At 45.4% G+C, this 20,741-nt stretch overlaps 1 protein-coding gene across 5 annotated transcripts in view; it reads left to right on the top strand.

The window, feature by feature from the left end:
* The window catches only part of C2H10orf90 (chromosome 2 C10orf90 homolog), a 128,547-nt gene that overhangs the window by 29,618 nt on the left and 78,188 nt on the right, over positions 1 to 20,741 (top strand). For 2 of the 5 annotated variants that reach the window (XM_046651728.1, XM_046651720.1), the window contains exon 1: positions 16,642 to 16,763. The exons of the other annotated variants lie outside the window; for them this stretch is intronic. In XM_046651728.1, the coding sequence (XP_046507684.1) occupies positions 16,718 to 16,763 (46 nt within the window). In that variant the 5' untranslated portion in view covers positions 16,642 to 16,717. Of the gene's footprint in view, positions 1 to 16,641; positions 16,764 to 20,741 lie in introns of those variants that run through there. 5 annotated transcript variants of the gene reach the window in all.

The raw sequence follows: 20,741 nt of genomic DNA, 5'->3' as shown, positions 1-20,741 counted from the left end.
TAAATTAGAACTACCAGCTCTCCTATTAGTACTAATGGTTTTCAGCTTAGACCCTCAGGTTTACAGGTAGATAGTCATATCGTCTGAAATAAGGAGAGTTTTGGCTCTTCCATTCCAGCTCCATGCCTCCTACTTCTTTATCTTACTGTGTCGGCAGCACCTCCATGATCTTAGGAATGCTTGTTTTCTTCTCAGCTTCAAAAGTTTCATTGTTTGGCATTTCAGATTTTGTCACAATAACTCTCATATGTGAAATTGCAAAGAAATCCAGAAGTCATGTAACATGTTTAGTAACTGCATGCTGGAAAAGATTTAACTCAAGCTTTTCCAAAGATAGAGGTCTTCAGAATTTTGCCCGTTTTATAAAAATCACAAAAGGAGCATTTTATTTATTTTGCTTCATTAAAATTTTTTAAATCATGTTTTAATATTTGATCATTTCACTTACACTATATTTATGGAATGAATTTATTTCTACAGCAGTTGGCTGAAGGTCTGTGTGAATAGAAGAGTCATTAAAATGCATGTATTTATATGATCTCACCTTTTAAATAATGTAGCAGCTGGAGGTGGCTTCCTTGATAGGAAACCTTTGCCCCTGTCATAAAACACTGCTGCAGAGACGCCTGTTAACGACAATGAATCCTCGCTCACCCTCCCCACTGTGTTTAGTTTCCCAAACATGACGACCTTGTTTGTAGTATAAACACAACTTCACCTGCCTGTGATGAGTTCAGCCTGTCTCTGTTGTGGAATGGAACCCTGTGGTGGATTTTTTTTTACTTCATTCACAACAGTTTTACTTTTCCCACTAAATGCACTAATGCAAACTACAATAGAGTCACTGAGTATTTCAAAATGTGAAAAATGCTTCCGAAATGCCCCGCTGCGCCACTGGCGTGGAAAGGTGCCTCCTCGTCGCCTTGCTCAGCTCTGGGACTGCGGGAGCTGCCTCCAGGCTCTTTCTCCCCGTGGCCCTAGAGACACGGAGATTTAATAAACTTCAAAGCTAATTTCACTCCAGGCTCAGCTTTCTGCAGCAGAATTCTCTTGCCCATCAGCCAAGGACCTGTTCCTGGCTTCAGCTCAGCTGGCAATAGGCCTCCTATCAACATGGTAAATATTTCCTTGTGCCTCGGCTCTTTGGGTTTCCCTGCCCTGGTTGGCACTTAGCTCTGCTGTTAGTTACTGTGGGAGGAAACCCCTCCCTGTGAGGTGACGGGAAGACGTCTACAATGAGCAGAGGGAGACCAGCAAGGGGGTTAGGGGTGTGAACTTCTGTGGCATTCCAACTTGAGTTTGAATTCCAGCTCCTTTGCTCGGGAGCTGTGGGATGTCGGACAAGTTACTCCATTTCTCTAAGCCACAGCTTCCTTATTGTTAGCTACAGTGAATCATATACGGGGCTGCAGTGATAGCTAAACGAGACAGGGAAGTGGTACCCTATGGCAGTGTGTGGAAAGTGGGAGACATCAGTGTGAGTTTCCCAGGGCTGCCGAAACAAAGTACCACACCCTGGCGGGGCTTAAACAACAGAAATGTACTCTCTCAACGTTCTGGAGGCTGGGGGTCCAACAGCAAGGTGTCGGCAGGGTGGGTTCCTTCTGAGGGCTGTGAGGCAGAAGCTGTTCCGTGCCTCTCCCTTGGCTTCTGGTGCCTTGCTGGCAATCTTTGACGTTCCTCGGCTTGTCGAAGCATCACCCGGATCTCTGCCTTCACCATCACATGGCATTCTCCCTCTTCTCCTGGTGCATGCGTTTATGTCCAAATTTTCCCTTTTTATAAGGACACCAGTCATACTGGATTTGGGCCCACCCCAAAGACCTCACTTTAACCTCTGGAAGGACCCCATCTCCAAATAAGGTCATTCTGAATTCCTGGGGGTTAGGACTTCAACATGAATTTTCCGGGGGGACACAATTCAACCCACAATATTCAATAAATATTATCAATTTCAAAATTTTCGATAATAAATCGAAACCTGGAGAATTGCCTCCAGATGAAAAAGACAGCAGCTTCTTTGCCAGGCCATGGACTTTCTTGAGTATCCAGAGAACTCTTTAGAAGGAAAAGAGTAAATTTCTGTTAAGCCGAGTTGCAGGGGGACTTGAAAAGTGGTGAGGAATCCCAGGATCTTAATCTTAGAGGAAAACAAGCTGTGCAGCTTAGACATGAGGCTTTTGTGCTCATCTGTCACTGGGAGAACACCCAGGGAGGAAAGAGGGGTGCTCCCTGCGAAGCGCTTTGCTTTGGCAGCTGCAGGCAATGGCTGCATCTATTAAAGATGTTCAGTTTCACAGGAGCCAGGTAACAGGCGGGAGTTTTGGGGGGCCGAGTTGCTAGGCAACAGCTTTCTCATTTCCTGGGAAAGCCATGAACCATCTCATTCCCCTCGTCTGAACGTCTCTTCTTTGGTAAAGGCTACGTTTAGAGAATTGATGACAATTGAGAGCTTTCTTTTTTTTGCAGGGGGAAGCATGTGTATATGTAATCAGTTCACAAAATCTAAACATGATGCCCTCCTCTTGGAAGTGGCATGGTTGACATTTTCTTTGTTGCTCCTTGCCTATTTTTCTTATTGAATTGTGTGCGGGCATCAGGGTGGTTTGGCTATCGGTCCTTAGCAGCAGAAGTGGAAGTTAAGGATCTGTGGACTGCAAAGTTGAGGTGTGATATGGAGCCTTGCTCCTTTACTTTCAAATTTCAAGTGCTAGTGATAAAAAAGCAATTACCTGTTATCTTTTATTGGAAAAGAAGATAAGCGCCAAACCCACTTACATCCCTCTTTATTTTTACCTTCCTGTGTTTGTTTAATCTCAGGCGGTCCTATTCCAGCTTCTGAGGGCTTGGCAGGGTGATGGTAGACTTGCCAAATCCAGCCCTTGGAAGATTTTTGTTTCAGGGGAAACACGAAGGCCATGATAAGGACCTCAAGCCTCCTTGCCCAGCCAGGCCTCTCTGGCGGCAGGATTTTTAGGGCTGCCTTTGACCAGAAGGCATTTTTATCAGACTCAGGCAGGGCTCTGAAAGAATTCAAGGGCAGTTTTGTCAGTAAGAACACAAATATGGCTTTCTGCACTGGTCTGTGGTGGGCGGTCTGGGTGTTGATGGCACAGGTCTAGCACAGAGAGCAGGCACTCGGCACGATGGGTGCAATCTTCACTCTTTCCTTGGACAGATCGAGACTAGGGCTGATCGCTGAGAGTGGCCGTGAGATGGTCTTAGGCACGTCTGCCACCGCATATTTACTGTGCCACTACCCCAGCCACCTCTCTCCTGACTTCAAGGTTGTATCAAGACCCACGTCACAGAGGGAGGATGTTCTGTGCTCAACAGTGGGACCCGTTGTCCCCAGCTGAGGACCTGGTTCCGGAAGTCAGTGCACACTCATTCCCAGGGCAGCACCACTGCAGAGGTCCCTTGCAGAAACCTGTGACATGCAGAGTGGGCTTGCTCTCTCTCTGGCCAGGATCCTCTTGTAACCACAATGACCCCTTAGGGGCTGTACCTTTGTTCCACGTCAGTGGGGAGAAAAATACCAATCAAGATTCTGCTCCACCTGTCACCTAATGGTGGGTTCTGTAGTGACAGCTCAGGTTGTTCTTGGAGAAGAGAAACCACCGGCAAAGATTCTAATACTTACACCTGATGTGGCCCTGAGCCTGCGCGCACTAAAAGTTTAAGGGCAGCCGTGCTTCATACGGGGTTTTTATGACTCATTGTTATTCATGCTGTGTTCCCTAATGAGGATGTTCCGAAGGGAGAGTCCTGACTGCGCGAGGCAGGAGGAGGCAGTGCTTCTCTGTTGCCTGCTAAAGAAATAACCATATTTTCTCCACATTTATTTCTAATGGGAAGATGTAAGACAGATTAAAGGAAAATGAAAAAAATCGCAAAGTTATTTTTAAAAAAATCTCTGTATATATAGTCAGAAAGCCTGCTGCTGTGGGTTTAAATTGAATACTTTTCTTGCTATTTCCTTTACATCCAGGAATTTCAAACAATGCAGTTGATTTATAGAGATCTGCGCACAATTTCATGTTTTGCAATCTCGTAGCAGGAATCTATTAAGAATGTTGTGATATGTTTGGGGATCTGTTTAGAAATTTCCGGGACTGAGGTGAAAATATGTGGCCCTTCACATGAGCGTGATCTCAGACACTCTGAGCAAGCCACCTGGGCATCAGCTCCTTCACTGACAAGGTGGAAGTGGCCTGTTTTTGCTCCCAGGAGGAAGGAAAGTGCTATTATGGGTGGCTGTGGCTTTCACAGAGGCTTGCCATGGGAAACAGCTGTGTGCAGACCTGGCTGGGGTGTTGAAAGGCAGTGCCATGTCCCCACGGTGTGGGTGCAAGATGAACAGGAGCTTCCCAAGAGTCCCAGCTCACCAGTTCCTCCCCGTTTCTGTCAATTCGCTCAGGGGTAGGGGAAGCAGAATAAAAATGATGACAACAAGCAAACTTGGAATTCATTTTAGGAATTTGGACATTCTTAGTAGAAAAATGAAAGTCGTATGGACCCGGTGGCATTATCATCTTTTCTTCCTTTGAGAGTGAAAGAAAGATAAAAGAGCTGGATATGTCTCTTGGATCTTGGTTTATAGCACCAGTGATACTCCTATGAAAGGAGGGCCCATGTGTCCCAAACACTGCAATGGCCTCCGTTTGGCAGAACACCTTCCAGCCAGATCCAAAGGACTGAGAGATTTGGAAAGAAAAATGCCCAGTTACATCTGTAGGGGCAGGCACAGTGGAGAACGGTAGATGTGGTGCCAAAGAAAAGGAAACGGGAGAGAGGAGATGCCCAGAAATTCTCAAGCAACAAAACCAGAGAAGTCATTTGGGCACCAAAAGTAGGCGTTCTGAAGCCTACATTGGTAGCACAGAATATGAGTAACCAAACAATCCTGGGTTTTGCAAGAGCATACCCCCAACATCTCCTGGGTGGGGTGGGGCCTTGATGGGAGGGGACTTGCACCCTGGACATGGAGGGCAGAAGTCGTCTCCAGGGAAGCCGATCTGGTGGGGCAAGAAGGGAATTTCTCAACGAGAGAGGGCACCTGTGGCTGGTCACTGCAAGGGAGGGTGAGGAGAGCAGACAGCAGATGCTTCCCTGTCACAGTGGGTCACTGCATTTCCTCCTCCCTCTTCTTTATAGGTAGATACATCTTGGGGGCTCTGGTCTAATCTGGTCCCCGCTCTTACAGGGATCCTGACCTCAAGGAAAGGTGCCATGTGGACACCCTGGATTGGGCCCACCCCTGGAGAACCAGCACTTGTAATTCAGCCCGCTTCAGCAAACATTTAGTTAGCTCTTATTCTTACTGGCAGCTGACATTTCTTAGCTTCTACCATGTACCAGACACTAGTGCTGAGAGCTTTCCATGCAGGAAGCAATTCCCACGGTGAGTGTGGTGCGTGTTCTCATTTCACATGTGGGAAGTGGGCTCTGCGAGGTTAACTTTGCTGAAGTCAAAGTTGGCGTCAGGTCCTCCAATGTTGAATTCATTCCTTGTTTCTTTATCTCCCCAAGCAGCAGATCAGGCAGTGGGGACACAAAGATGGAGGCTCCTGCCCCCAACAGGTTACAATCCAGCCAGGGGAGCAGCCGCCTACCCCTACAGTACAGTGTGAAAAAGTCCCCTGGAAACAGGACAACTGGTTTGTTTCTTCTAGGGGGGAAAACTTCCAGAGAGAAATGATTTGAGCTGGGCCTTAAATGATAACACAGATTTCCCCTGAGTTGAAAGGGACTTACTTCTATATTTAGAGGACTTAGGAAAGCTATTGCCTTGACCTCAGATTTGCAGAGCTGAAACGTGTCTGACTTGTCTGGAAGGAGATTTGAGCAGGGGCACATATGAATATCACCCACGAAGCTGAGAGAGAACCCCAGAACTCCACTGTCGGGAGTCCTGCTGGGTTGACGTAAGGATTAGCAGTACAGTAGCAAGCTTTTTTTTTTTTTTTTAGAACACTTGCTTTGTGCTCATTCTGCATATGAGTCCTGACCCCACTTATTGGGGGTTGATCTGGGTGGACCCCACTCTGATAAAGCCCAGTTCAGGCTGCAGGCCCAAGTTCAGAGAACATGAGGGGCTTGTCTTCTGTGAGTTCCTGGGGCCCAGGAATTGCTGAGGAGTGGAACAAGATGCAGTTGTGGTGTTGGACACTGGGAGAGGGGCCCCAGAGCTCAGCCTCCATGGCCTCCTGGAAGGTGATATTTGCATTGAGGCAGCAGCTCACCTACTGAGCATGGGAACCACCCAAGAGGATCATCATAAAGTTACCCACCTTAGGCAGATGGAGCCACAGGTCAAGTTAGAGATATGGGAGGCTGGGATGGGATGAGAAGGAAAGAAACCAGACTTAGCCCAGGCAGCCTGCTGGCACATCAGAGAAGGCGGAAGTCTGACCTAACTCCAGGGCCGAGTTACACGCATGACCAAGGAGTTAGGTACCCCGGAGGTGGGGGTGGGCTGCCTGCCTTCACAAGTCACACACAGCTGCCCAGCAACCGGCCAAATAGGGGTTATTTCCAACCCAGTGAGGGCAGTTGAATATTTGGTAATTCCGTTTGATATAGGACTATTTGTCTTTTTATGTGGTGGGGGTTCACTCTGTTTCCTGGGCATCCGTCCTTTGTCAGAAATATGGTTTACACGTATTTTATCCCAGTCTGTGGCTTGCCTTTTCATTTTTCTTCACAATTTCTCCTCATGAGCAGGAGTTTTAAACTTTGATGAAGTCTAATTTATCATTTTTTTTCTTTTATGGTTATTACTTTCTGGTTGCCGCGTAAGAAAACTTTGCCTATGCCTAATTCACAAAGATATTCTGCTATCTTTTCTTCTAAAAGCTTTATAGTTTTAACTTCAGGGTTAGGTCTGTGATTTCCCTCAAATTAATTCTTGTGTATTGTAGGAGGTAAGGGTTGAGGTGCATTTTTTTCCCCCCAGGTGACTATCCGGTTGTTCCAGCAGCATTCCTGGGATCAATTCTACTTGATTGGGATGAATTGATCCTGTTTGATCTTGTTGGGTTCTATTTAATAATCTTTTATTAAGAACGTTTGTGTCTGTGTCAGGTTTTCTCAGCCTCACAGTGTTGACACGTGGGTTGGAGAAGTCTCTGTAGTGGGACGGTACTGTGCATCGTAGGATGTTTAGCAGCAGCCCTGGGCTCTACCCGATAGCTGCCAGTAGCACCCCCGCTCCTGCCCTACCAAGTTGTGACACCCAAAAGTACCTCCAGACACTGCCAAATGGGAGGCAAAATCACCCCTAGTTGGGAACCACTGGTTTATGTTCATGAGGGATATTGATCTGTCATCTTCCTTCCATTTTTTTGTGATGTCACTGTCAGGGTTTGCTATAAGGCTTATGCTATTCTCTCAAGAGTTTTGTAGTGTTGTTTTTTTTCTTCCTTACATTTTTGATAGAATTCATCTTTCTTGGATATGCTTGCAAGCTGCCTGGACTAAGGTTTCGTTTTCTCTCATCTCATTCTATCCCAGACTCTCATTTCTTTGTCTCCAGTAAAAGCCATCTGGGCCTGGAGCTTTCTTTATGAGAAGGTTTTTGATAATGAGTCAATTCCTTTAATAGCTATAAAACAGTTAAGATTTTCTGTTTCATTTTGTGTCAGTTTTGCTAAGTTGTATTGTTTTTTTAAGCAATTTGTACATCTTTTCTATGTCATTGAATTTATTCTCATAATATTTATTCGCAATGTTTCCTTATTATCCTATTCATGTCTGTAGGCTCTGTAGTAATAACACCTCTTTCATTCTTGATAAGAGCTATTTGTATGTGTTTTTAATTTTTTTCTTGAGTGATTTTGTTGACTTTTTTCCCCCAGAGAACCCTCTTTTGGTTTTGTTATTTTTTTTTCGTTGTTTTTTCCCCCTATTGTTCCGTTGATTTCTTCTCTTATTTTGATTTGCTTTTGTCATCCATGTTAACTTGTGTATATGTAATTTATTTATTTTTACTGCTGGAGAGTTGACTGTCTCACAATTTATTTATAAATTCTATCAGAGAACATTTTGGTTGTTTCTGTTTTTTGGCCATTAAAACCATGGTGCTATGAGCAGTCTCATACATCCCGGTCCAGATGTGCAAGCGTTTCTTTTACACACATACTTTATTTATCTTAAGATGTATTTTTTTTCACTTTAGTATAGTTGAAATCAGAATGTGTACTAAAAGTAATGGCATCTTGGAGTATAATTACCAGCTTTTTTTTCCTCTTTCTTGGTGACACATAAAATAATGGTACATCTTACAATCAGTAGAATGATAGATTTTGATAAAATACTGTAAATAAGAGCAAAATTGCTGATCACCTTTGACAGGTTACTTTTCACAGTGGTTATATCAGTTCATGCTCGCCAGTCATGCACGGGGAAGTTGCTTATCTTCACCAATATTTGGTATTGTTGATTTTTTGGCCAATCAGGTAGGTGTGAAACAGTCTTTTATTGTGATTTTATTGTCATTTCTCTACTTACTAACGAGGTTGAATATCTTTTCGGATGCTTAGTGACCATTCCTCTTCTGACAAATGCTGCTTCTGTCTTTGCCTATTTTCTCATTGGGTTGCTAGTCTTTCTCAAATTAATTTACAGGAGGTTTGTTTTGTTTTGTTTTGTTTTGTTTTGTTTTGTTTTTATTGTTGATACTAAACCTTTCTTTGTCTGTGGTATAGGTTACAAATATCTTTCTAATTTGTAGCTTGCCTTCTCTCTTGATCAAATCTATAGATGATGAGAAATTCTTAAAATATTTGAATTTGGTCACCAGAGAGGAGGGGGATGGGGAGATGGGCGAAATAAGTGAAGGGGATTAAGAGGTACAAACTTCCAGTTATACAATGAATAAGTCACATGGATGTAATGCATAGCATAGAGAATATAGTCAATAATATTGTAATAAGTTTTTATGGTGACAGGTGGTTGCTAGACTTGCCATGGTGATCATTCTGTAATGTCTATAGCTGTCAAATCACTATGTTATACACCTGAAATTGATATAATATTGTATATCAACTGTACTCCAATTTAAAAAACTAAAAATAAAAATTCATTTTTTAGGAAAAAATTAAAATCCTTGAATTTATCAAACTTTTCTTCAGTAGTGTTTGCTTTGGAAACATTTTAAAGATACTCTTTTGTCCCCCGGATCTTAAAGATATTAACTATTGTCTCTTAACAATTTTAACATTTTTTCTTTCATAGGTAAGGTTTTTGATTATCTGGAGTTGATTTGTGGGTATGGTAAGAAGTAGGGAATTGACTTTGGTTTGTAAAATAACGATAACTGTCCCAACATCATTTATGATATTTTGTTTTTCCTGCATGTATCCACAATATACTGTGAATGCATGCAATGAGTCCACACCACCTCATTATTTTTCACATTTCCATGTATGTGAGGGTCTCTTTCTGGCTTTCTTATTCTTTTCCGCTAGTCTGTCTTTGTTTATTCCTATAACAATAGACTACCTTTTTCTACATCTTTAAAGTAAATTTTGATATCTGATGGGGCAAAGTCCTCTGCCCTGGCTATCTGTGTGTGTCTTTATCCAAATTGCAGCTTTATTGATATTCCTGTCTAACTAGGTTTGACATATCCCATCACACACACACAAAGAGGCTGCTGTCATCTGGGCATCTCAGAGAATCTGCAGTAAGCTGGGAATCAGTGACTAGGTTATGGGAGAAGCCTCCCATCCCAGGAGGTGGGAATACTCTTCTAGAAGGACTTGAGAGTCCTTGAGACGGACTTGAGAGGACCTGTGAGACGAGGTTGGAATTGCTGAACTCATTTTGCAGATGAGGAAACAAGAGAAGGGAAATGACTTGTTCAGTTCACACAGCCAGTCGAGGGTGGGGCTGGCCTGGGGTGCAGCTCCGTTCGGTGTGTTTCCACTGCGGTACTGCTGACCTCAAAACAGAGCAGCGCTCCCCTGATCCCAAACCTCATTTGTTCAGGGAGATTTGCGCCCAGCCCTCGGAAGAGTTCTTGAGACTAGCAGTTTTACCCTTCATCCAGTTTCAGGTTCAGCACCGCCCAGTCCCACTGGACCTGTTTTTCAAGCAGCAAGAGCTACTGTCCTCCTTTCTTCTTCCCAACACTTCGTCATTTACTTCTTTATTCTATTTTTTAATTATCTGTGTGCTTATGCTTCTAAAATTCCCCCAGATTGGTAAGTGTGTGTATTATCCCTCTCTTATGCCTAGACACCTGGAAATGCTAAATCTTGGTGTTTACTTCTTTTTACATCCTGAGACCTGGTGGACCCACTGCCAGTGGCTTCTCCGGCCCCTCTCCTTTCGTGTCTCTGCAAGTACAGAGGGAGGAAAGGCTGTGCTGGGGAGCTGGCAGGAGACATGTAATTACTGAAGCTAATGCTGTGTCTCTCTCTAAAGTTCAAGTTCATTAGTGAAACTTCTTTTATCTTGTCATTCTGGTTTCTGGTTTCTGATGAGCAGGTACTTATTTTGCAATCAAGAGTAAAAATGTTGAATTATAATAGTAACTGGCATCATTAACTTTTGCTAGAATGTTAAGCTGCGTGTAAGCTCCACGAGGGCAGAGATTTTTCTGCCTGTTTTGCTCATTGCTGTGACTCTCGGGTCCAGACCAGTGTCTGGCCCATGTTTGAGGCAACAAGAACATTTGCTGGATAAAGAAAGAAATGAATTTTATTGGGTGCTTCCCATATGCCAAGCCACAAGCTAAAGATTTTCAGTGCGTCTTCTCTCTTCATTCTCATAACAATCCAGTGAAATAGATACCATGATCCCTCTTTTGCACATGAGAAAATTAAGGCATAGAGAAGTTAGGTGACTTGTCTAAGTCACAAACTTCATAAGTGGTGAAGCTAGATTCAAGTCCACATCTGTGGGATGCCAAAGAACATTCTCTTAGCATCTATGCAATAAAGCTATCATCAAAAGTACGTAGATATGAGATGCTGCCTTAATGAAGTCTGAGAATTGTTGTTCCTTTCACTTACTGATGGGGGGGGATGGGAGGCATCATTAAGTGTGTTTTTCCTAGAGATGCTATAAAAAGACAAATAACCCAATTTAAAAATGAGCAAAAGATCTGAACACACATTTCTCCAAATAAGGTATACAAATGGCCAACAAGTACATGAAAAGATGCACAACATTCTTAGTCATTAGGGAAATGCAAATCAAAACCACAATGAGGTTCTACGTCATACCAACTAGGATGGCTATAATAAAAAAGATGGGCAATAACGAGCGCTGGCAAAGATGGGGAAAAAATGGAACCCTCATACATTGCTAGTGGGAATGTAAAATGGTGCAGTCACTTTGGAAAACAGTTTGACATTTCCTCAAAAAATTAAACATGGAGTTACCATATGACCCAACAGTTCCACTTCTAGGTATGTACCCATGAGAAGGAAAACCTAAGTCCGCATAAAACCTTGTACACGATGTTCGTAGCAGCATTGTTCATTATAACCAAAAAGTGGAAACAACCCAAATGCCCATCAGCTGATGAATAGATGCACGATATGTGGTCTAAGCATGCAATATGAATATGAATACAAACGAATATTATTCAGCCATAGAAATCTGAAACATGCTACAACATGAATGAACTTTGAAAACGTGATGCTCAGTGAAAGCCAGACACAAAAGCCCACATATTGTATGGTTCCATTTATATGAAATGTCTAGAATAGGCAAATCCAAGAAATGTATATTAGTGGTGTCCAGGGATGTGGAGTAATGGGTATGGGGCTTCTATTGGGGTTGGTGAAAACATTCTGGAATTAAACAGTGGTGATGGTCGCACAACTTTGTGAATATACAGAAACCATTGAATTGTACACTTTAAAGGGTGGACTTTATGGTATGTGAATTATATCTCAAAAGCTGTTATTTAAAAAAAACAAAAAGTGAACAGCAGAGAGAGCTGCTCAGCCCAGCCAGATGGGGTGTGGTCAGAAGATAACTTGACTGGGAGCCAGGGATCTGGGGTCTTTATTGGGGTCACACTTGACTGAGCTAGTCTGACTCTGCCACTTGCCAGCTGGGAGCTCCTTCCGCAAGCCCTGATTCTCTCCGAGCCTCTGTTTCCTTTTTCCGTAAAGTGGCAGGTGTGGGCAAGCCAATATTTAGGGCGGCCTTTGATTCTTATGCGCCTTCACATTTAAGGCGACAGTTTCCCTGGTTCTCGCCTAAGTTTAGGCTCTGTTACAGCAGGAGGGACTAGTGGAGGACACAGGGTGCTTGGATCTTTGCTCCATTGAACAACAACAACAGAAAGCCAAAACAACTCAAAAAACACAGCAGGGGAGAAGAGCAACCACCTTCTAATTGCGCAGCACAGCACAGTACCACTTTGGTTTCCTAAGTAGGGATACAGGATAAAGGCAGTAGTGTGTGTGAGCATCTTCGAGCCTGGGTTTTTCCCCTAATGCTGGCTCTCAGATCTGGTCCGGTGACAGCGGCTCTCTCCTCAGACCCCTGATGTGCAGTGTGTGGCTAATGGCTCCTATAATGAGAGATTTACGACTTGGAGCTTTCAGACCCTGCGCCAGCCTCATTTGTCCAGCTCATGGCGGAGCCTGTAATCATCTCTGTGGGCTCCTGCTCCAGGCTCCAGACAGGCTCTGGCAAGTCAGCCGAAGGGATGAGAAGCAAGAAGCTGCACAGACCCACAAGCTAGAGTCACGTTGCTCCTCGTGAAGGAGAGGAAATCCATGCTGACATCTTATGAAAATATTTTTGTAGCTTGTTTACCTAAAGAACCCTGAGCTGACAGCTTCCCTTGGTCTCACTGGAGTGCGTGGCTTTGTGGCTGGGCTGGATGCAGCTCCAGGTCCCTTTGCAGGAGGTTTTAAAGACGCCCCATTTTCCTTCATTGCGTATTTGTTGTTACCCAGCACTGAATTAAAAGCAAACAGTCCACCCTTTCTCAGCCTATAGAAAGCTGCCTAGGTAACAAGTCGGGTGATTGGGATCCCGTTGCAGCCTGGATCTCATCAAGGGGAAGCTGGGGGCTCTCTTTCTGGTCACCATTGTTGATAACAAGGTCCCAGTCTTCTGCCAGCCACCTGTGAAGGCAGCAATGGTCACCTCTGAAATCAAACCACTCCCTGACTTTCAATACAAGGTAATAATGATTCTTGTTCAGTGAGCTTGATGTTCCTTGAAGAAGAGAGTGCATAATGATGCAAATGATGCCATTTTCCACTTTACGAAAGAAGCAAGCTAAAGTGGAGCTGCTGCTCTCTCACACACACCCTCCCTCAAATGTTCCCAACACCTCAAGGCCCACACATTGTGGGACAAGAGCCGCTGGCAGAGCTGGATGCCATCCTGGAGGCCATGCAGGCCCCTGCACACTCCTCATGTCACAGATGGGGAAGCTGAGCCCGGAGACGGGCTGACCTCTCAATGTCACAGCTGAGATGGCAGGTCGCATCTGAGCCCAAAGTCTTTGCTGCCTGTCTGGACTCTTCCTGCCATGTCTTGCTGTCCCTTTTGAGGCCAAAAGAAAGGAAAAATTCTCACATTTCAACCTCTCCCACTGCTCTTTCTTGCTGCCCAAGCACAGCCCCTCTGCTTAGGGAGGCTGTGCACCCCCGGAACCCAGCAGAACTCTTGCTTCCTGCCCATGCCCTGGTTTTCTCTGACCTGGGCTGCCTCTCAGCTTGTGGAGTCTTTCCTGAAAGGGGATATGCATTCTCTTCCTTTCATGTTGAAGCCCGCGTTCAAGGTGTTTGGGTTACATGATGGAGACCACCTGTGTTTAACTGCCGACCTCTGTCAAGGACTTCAAACAAGACTGCCCCCTCTCCCTCTTCCCAACCCCCTCCCCACTGCATGGGGGTATGAAGGGAGGAAAGGATAAGTTTTTAAAGATGCCTTTAAGATGACTGCTAAAATTATCTATAATGTGTCTATCTCTTTGTCCTTCCTACCCCTCAATAAAGGACTCTAGAGTTTGCTAAGAAAATATTAGGTAATTAGACCAAGACAGGACACAGAATGAAAGGCAGAAGACAACCTGCAGAAAGAATTGAAAGCAGGGACTCAGAGTGTTATTTGCACACCTATGTTCAAAGCAGCATCTTCACAAGAGCCAAAAGGTGCAGGCAACCCCAGTGTCCACCAATGGATGAAGGGATAAACAAAATGGGGTCTATTCATACAATACAATATTATTCAGTCTTCAAAAGGAAGAACATTCTGACACATGCCACAACATGGATGAACCTTGAGGACGTTATGCTAAGTGAAATAAGTCAGTCACAAAAGGACAAACCCTGTATGACTCCTCTTATCTGAGGTCCCTAGTGTAGTGAAAATCATAGAGACAGAGAGTAGAATGGTGGGTGACAGGAGCTGGAGACAGGGAAGAGGGAGTTATTGTTTAATGGAGGCAGAGTTTCGGTTTTACAAGACGAAAAAAGTTATGGAGAAGGATGATGGTGATGGTTGCACGACACTGTGAATGAACTTAATGCCACTGAACTGGACACTTCAAAATGGTTAAGATGGTACATTTCATGTTACGTGTATTTTACCACAATAAGAAAAAGACAGCCCATAAGAGGAAATGATCAAGTCCACGTTGTGTTGAAAAAGGTCTCATTGTGTGTCTCATACTCCCACTGAGCTCTGAGCTCTTCCAACATGGGGACTCCTGGGCTGTCTTCAACTTTGTTACCCAAGCACCTAACTTAGGTCCTCAATATGTTACATTCTCAGTCAGTGTCTGCTGAACCGAGGTCATGGCCTGATGGCACTACGCCGTACACGTGAGCAGGGCATCGCGGTTTACAGGATGCTGCACACAGGCATGCTCATATTTGGTTGCACAGTCCTTGCACCTAGTGGTCTTACACTGTCCTCCAAGGGAGACCTCTACTCCAGCCACATGAAGGGCAGGTCTGGGGTGCCACGCTGGACACCAGGGGCCAGAGGCACGATGCTTCAGATTCCAGGTGTCTCGGAAGTCAGCTAGAGCCCAGGAGGCTACAAAATGAATTGACAGGCTTTTAAAACATCTTTATTACACATCGTAATTTTCTGAGAAAGATGAAAATTGTATGTAAAACTGTGGCTAATAATACATTTCATTTTTTCGAGGGCCCATTGTGGCAGGCACTATGCTGAGCTCGTGAAAACCTTTGTTTACTTCATGTCATAGTTCTTAGCCTTACAAAGCTTATGTCAGTATGCCTCTTTTGCTGAGAAACAGACAGAGGTTTGGAGGTTATGTGACCCGTCCAAGGTTGTAGGGCTAGCAGGTGGTAGCACCAAGTGTCACTCAGCCCTGTTGCCAAAGCCCAGGCTGCCCCATCAGCTTGAGAGCTTCGGAGGAGATGTTATCAGATCCTGCAGATTCTGCTCCATTTCTACCTGTTTCGCATGTACGGTGATCATGAATATTGCAAGCTTGAGGCTTAGTGGACGGGTGACACTTGGCAGCTTACTTAAATGAGGCTTACTTCCTCCCTGTACAATGGGGGTAATACTAATGCCCTCCTCAGAGGGCCACTGTGAGTGTTAGAGAAAGCACTTGTATCAGCCTCTGTCTCAAAGTGAGTGCACAACGAATTTTAGCCATTATGATGTAATAGTGACATTGACCAGACTCAAAGCACCTTGGGATTATCCAGTGAAATATACATTGGTCCCGTGTTTGTGAAACAGTTTACAAAGGTGCTGTCCATTTCTAGAACAACCCATGCTATCAACGCCTTGTCCCAGGGGATAAAACCACCCTCCCGATGGAATGGGGTATTTCATTTGAAAGGCAGTGAGTTGCTCAATTTGTCATGTCCCCCTTTGGCTTTGGCTGTTGGAAACTCACCCTTAGGTTGTGATTCCTCTGTGCCACTGCCCTCTTTAGCACAGGCTTTTTGGTTCAGTGATTTCTCCAGCTCATTACTTGCTTCTTTTATCACAGTTTTACCAGTTTGTATCTGTGTTGTTAATTATAAGCTACCTCAAATGTGGTTGGGTATAAATTATAAAACAATGTTCATTATAGCTTAGTGTCAAAAGTGTTTTATTAAATTGTATGAAAACCAATCGTTCTCGTTAATAGCTTGCATGATAAACAGACTGTCATATTGCCCGATTTTCTAGATAAACCAGTTTGCCAAAATTAACACATGTTACAAGTAGGTTAAACAAATTAACATTGTGATGTTATCTGAATGCATTTTAAAACTCAAGAACCTTCTAAACAGTAAAAAGCTGTCTGGCAAGAGAACCGCACCATCAAAACAAGGTGAAAAATAAAGGACTGAGGAGTTGGGGAGAAAGAGGAGAAATGTGTGTCTGGAGGCAGGAGATAAAACAGTTCTTTGTCTCACATCTAACAGTGCTCTGCAGAAAACTTTTAAATAATGGTTGTCCACAAACTTTCTTTACTTGTCAAAGAAGCCTCAGATATAAACGTCAAAGCGATGATTGCTGTTCCTGCTAATGAGGAATGGCTGGTGCCAAGGTGGACTCCCCGCCCCCTCTCCCGGTTGCCACATAAACATTCCGGTGTCTCCATCGCAGGTAGATCCCTTTGAGGTTCTTCAGCCCAGGGCGGAAGATGGGAGCCTGACTCATTCCGAGAGTAGTTACAGATGTAAACTGTGGCTGATTTTTCTTTCCTTTAGCCAAACACATCCTTGTCATTAAAAGACCTTTGAAACTGAGTAAAATGTCTTTGAAATGCCAGTGGAATATGATCAAACTGTCTGAGGAAGGTATGTTCTGATTTTTTCTCATAGATATAACTTTTATCAAAATATAAAATAATTTGTTCATTCAGTTAACATTCAGCGAGTGTCTTTAGTTGGCCAGCGACTGTGCTGGGCATGAGGGGAAGGTGGTGACTAGGACGTCCTCTAAAGACCTTGGTCAACTTTGGGAGACAGACTCGTAATCACAGAACAGTGTAGTAAGGACGTACATAGCTACAGCCTGTCAGGGGCGCTCTTGTGGGTTGAATTGTGTTCCTCAAAAAGATATGTTCAAGTCCTAACCCCTGACACCTGTGAATGTGACCTTATTTGGAAGTAGAGTCTTTGCAGATGTAGTCAAGATGAGGTCATACTGGAGTAGGGTGGGCCTTAAATTCAAGGGCTGGTGTCCAGATAGAGATTTGGAGACACAGAGATACAGGGGAGATGGCATGTGAAGATGGGGGCAGAGATCCAAGTTATGCTGCCATAAGCCAAGGAAAACCAAGGTTTACCAGCAACCACCAGAAGCTAGGAAGAGGGAAGGAAGGATTCTCCCCTGGATTCTTCAGAGAGAGCGTGGCCCTGCCAACACCTTGATTTCAGACTTCTGGCCTCCAGAGCTATGAGAGAATAAATTTCTGTTGCTTGAAGCCACCTCGTTTGCGGTAATTTGTTATGGCAGCCGCAGGAAGCGAACAAAGGCACCGACACAGGTGGGAGGGCGTGTGGAGGAGGGGCAGACCAAGAAGCCCCTCTAAGAGGAGGTGACCTTGAGCTGTTTCAGAGGGTGAGGAGTTAGCCCAATAGGAAAACTGAGAAGGTGGCACCCAAGATCAAAGACACAGAGACACTGAAGCATGCCACATCTGGGAAGTAGACGCAGCCTTATTTTAAGGATTTCTCTCCTGGTTTCCTTGAGCTCGAGGAGCCTGTGCACATGTGCTCAGATTTTTACACGTATGTTTCCCAGGCCCTGTTCTTGGGGGAAATGTATCCCTTTCATTAGAGTTTTCAAAGGAACCTGTGACCCCTACAAGGTCACAGACTGGTGATGTCAGGACGATTTGGGGGAAACTGACAGGAGATGAGGCTGGTGGGTTACCAGCTTGATTGTGACCTTGCCGAGACCAGACAGTACAGAGAAGATTAAATTGATGGGACAGACCAGAGCCTTTTTCGTAAGATAAAGCAGGCCTTGGCTTTCAGCTGGACATTGGAGGTGAGGAAAGGGAGGAGTGTGGAGGTGGATGCCTCGATTTCTATTGTGGGTGATGGGAAGATGGTGGTTGCTCACCAAGATAACAGACGCAGGGAGAAGGAGGGAGAGGAAGGGAGGCAGGGGGAGACAGCAGCAAGCTGAGGGGAGTTGGTTGGTTCCCTTTCGGAAAAAGCTGAGTTTGAGGTGACTTGGATCCAGCTGTTTCTAAGGGCTGGTGCCCACAGACGAGATCTGGGTCCTGCCCTGGCATCGGTCTATTGGCAGAGGCCATGGTGTGTCTGAGATTTGATAAGAAGGCCCAGAGGGAGAACAGGGGAATTCAAGGAGAGAAACCCACACAAAAAAGTAAAACACAGTAGCCGGGAGGGAGGAAGACAGTGAGAAGACCACGTTCTTCCAGAAGTCAAAGATGGAAAGATTTTCCAGAGGCATGGAGTGGTTAAAAGGGTCAAATCTCACGGAGATGATTAATTTCAATCTGAAAAGTGGTTCTCTCTGAAGAATGTCTATTTTAAAACATTAAAAAGGGGTATTGGTAAAATTCAGAGCAAACCCTGACTCCCAGAAGACTAGAAGTGAGGGAAGGCATTTGGAGTCCAAGAAGTGGGAATTTGAATGTACTTTCTGTGTCCCTGATGAGAATGGTATAGATATGAAATCAAGGCAGCTTACTAGACTACAAAGGGCTGGAGTGTTCGTCGTTTACACATGACTTTGACGGATTGATTCATTAGGCAACACATGATGTTGCTTGTCTGCTATTTTTGTAGAGACAACTCAAGCAGTGGCGGGTGCCGCGTGCGAACTGTGTGCAATTCCTTGCCAGTGTCTTACGCTTCACCCAGTGTGCTACTTGCTGGTCTCCAGATACGCTGTAGCTGCTGCTTTTGTGCTGATGCAGTTTTCACCTTTACATTTTCCCTCTCCTTGGGCCACACCCCATTCTCCCTACCCTGCTTCCAGTTTTGTCTAAGTCCACCCCATACTGCAAGGTCAGTTGAAGTATTCCTTCCCCGCCGAACCTGTCTTGGGACCCTTGGCTGGCAGGGCTCTCTCTGTGGCTTACTGAGGCCAGGGATAGCAGAGCTGTGACTTCGTCTTAGAGTCGTGGGAGGGGAGAGCATCTCACCTGCCCTTGCCTTTCAGCCCAGGGCCTCCAGCACCCTGAGTGCTGCTTAAATTCCTGCTCAGTTGCATTGCATTTCTGAAGCACACCTTCCTCCAGGGAGGAAATCTCGATTCCAGAAGTGCCTGGCTCAGGCCCTCATGATGTGTTCAGTTAATGTCACTCGTGATGCTTATGGCCTCTGGGAAGGGGCTCAAAGTGGGAGGGGTGGCTTTGGACAAGCGGGTCAGGCTGATGGAGACAGAAGCACATCCAATCCTTCCAAGTGTGTCAGAGGAGAAAGCTCTTCAGACGTGCTGGTGCACGGACATACTCCTGGGGCACAGAGGACCGGAGCACTGGGCACCAAAGACGGCCGATTCATAAACCAGCAATGACTGGGTGGCTAACTGGACTCATTTTTAATTCATTTCAAAATAAAAGCATGCTGGCATTCTTGATGGCTTCATTCTAACTGAAGCCACCGGTAAAAAGCCCCATTTAGATCTCCTAGGTGTGGTTTTCTAAAAGCCATGGGGTGGTTTTGAATCAAAAGCATTATGGTTTCCTCCTAGGGCTTCAAACACACCATCCGTAGAGGAGCTTGTTGGTCTAAGACCGACAGTGTTCCTGGACTTTGGCTGCGACGAATGTCCTGGAGGGCTTGCTAAAGCACAGAGGGCTGAGCCCCACCCCAGAGGTTCTGAGTCAGTAGGTCTGGTCAGTAGGTGGGCCCTGAGAATGTGCGTTTCTAACAGGTGCCCCTGTGATACTGAGGCCGCTGGTCTGGGATCCCTACTTTGAGAGCCCCCACTCTTAAGCAGTCCTGTGTGGTGGGACGCTGTCTTAGGTGGGGTTTCCAAGAAGCAGAGCCTGAGGCAGGGATTGGGGGGCATGTGTGGGGAGTGCTCTTCAGGAAAGAACATGAGAGAGTTAGAGTGGCCTGATGGGGAAGGGGAAGAAGCCGAGCAAGGATGGGGTCTCAGGGACTGTCTGGCCCTCAGTTTATGCTCTGGAGCATCAATAACAGAGTTGCCCTGGCTTTTGTACCCCAAAAAGCCACCACTGGCTGTGGTCCAATGTGGAGAAAGGTACATAATCTCATAGAGGACCATTCTCAGAGAAGAGCAAAGCTGTGAGCCACTGACAGCTACCCTCCCAGAGGCTGAGGGATGGGGCAGACCCTCGGCAAGGGAACAGGGCCGGGCACAAAGAGTCAGCGCCGGCTTCCAATTTCACGGAGCGGGAAACTGGGGTTACTGAAACTACGCAAAGCAACACAAGTAGAATTTGGACCTGGGCTGTGGGACTCCTGCGACAAAGCCGTGTCTAGCATGTGTCCTGCTCAGGGCTTGCCCACCCGCTGCCAGTTTCCTTCTAATCAGGACAATTTCTTGATGCAGAGTGGAATTAACCCAATGCCCCTGGGGCAAGCCCCTGCCCCTGTGAGAGTTCAGGGACAGACCAGCTCCCACTGTGGGTGGAAGGAGCAGACCAGCCTGGCCGCCTCCTGGCCTTGCATGAGGATCTCTTGTAGAAACCAAGGCCAGGTGCAAGCTGTCCTGGTTTCTGCTATTTTCTGTATTGGAGTCATGAACGCTCCTCCTGTGAAAGTGATCCACCCCAGCTCCCGGGACATGCCAAAACTCCCATTAGTCTGGTTCTCGCTAACCTC

This window comes from Equus quagga, chromosome 2 (genome assembly GCF_021613505.1).
Source record: "Equus quagga isolate Etosha38 chromosome 2, UCLA_HA_Equagga_1.0, whole genome shotgun sequence".
Taxonomy (NCBI): domain Eukaryota; kingdom Metazoa; phylum Chordata; class Mammalia; order Perissodactyla; family Equidae; genus Equus; species Equus quagga.
The sequence above is the reverse complement of the archived record's forward strand: the minus strand, read 5'-3'. Positions and strand labels throughout refer to the sequence as shown.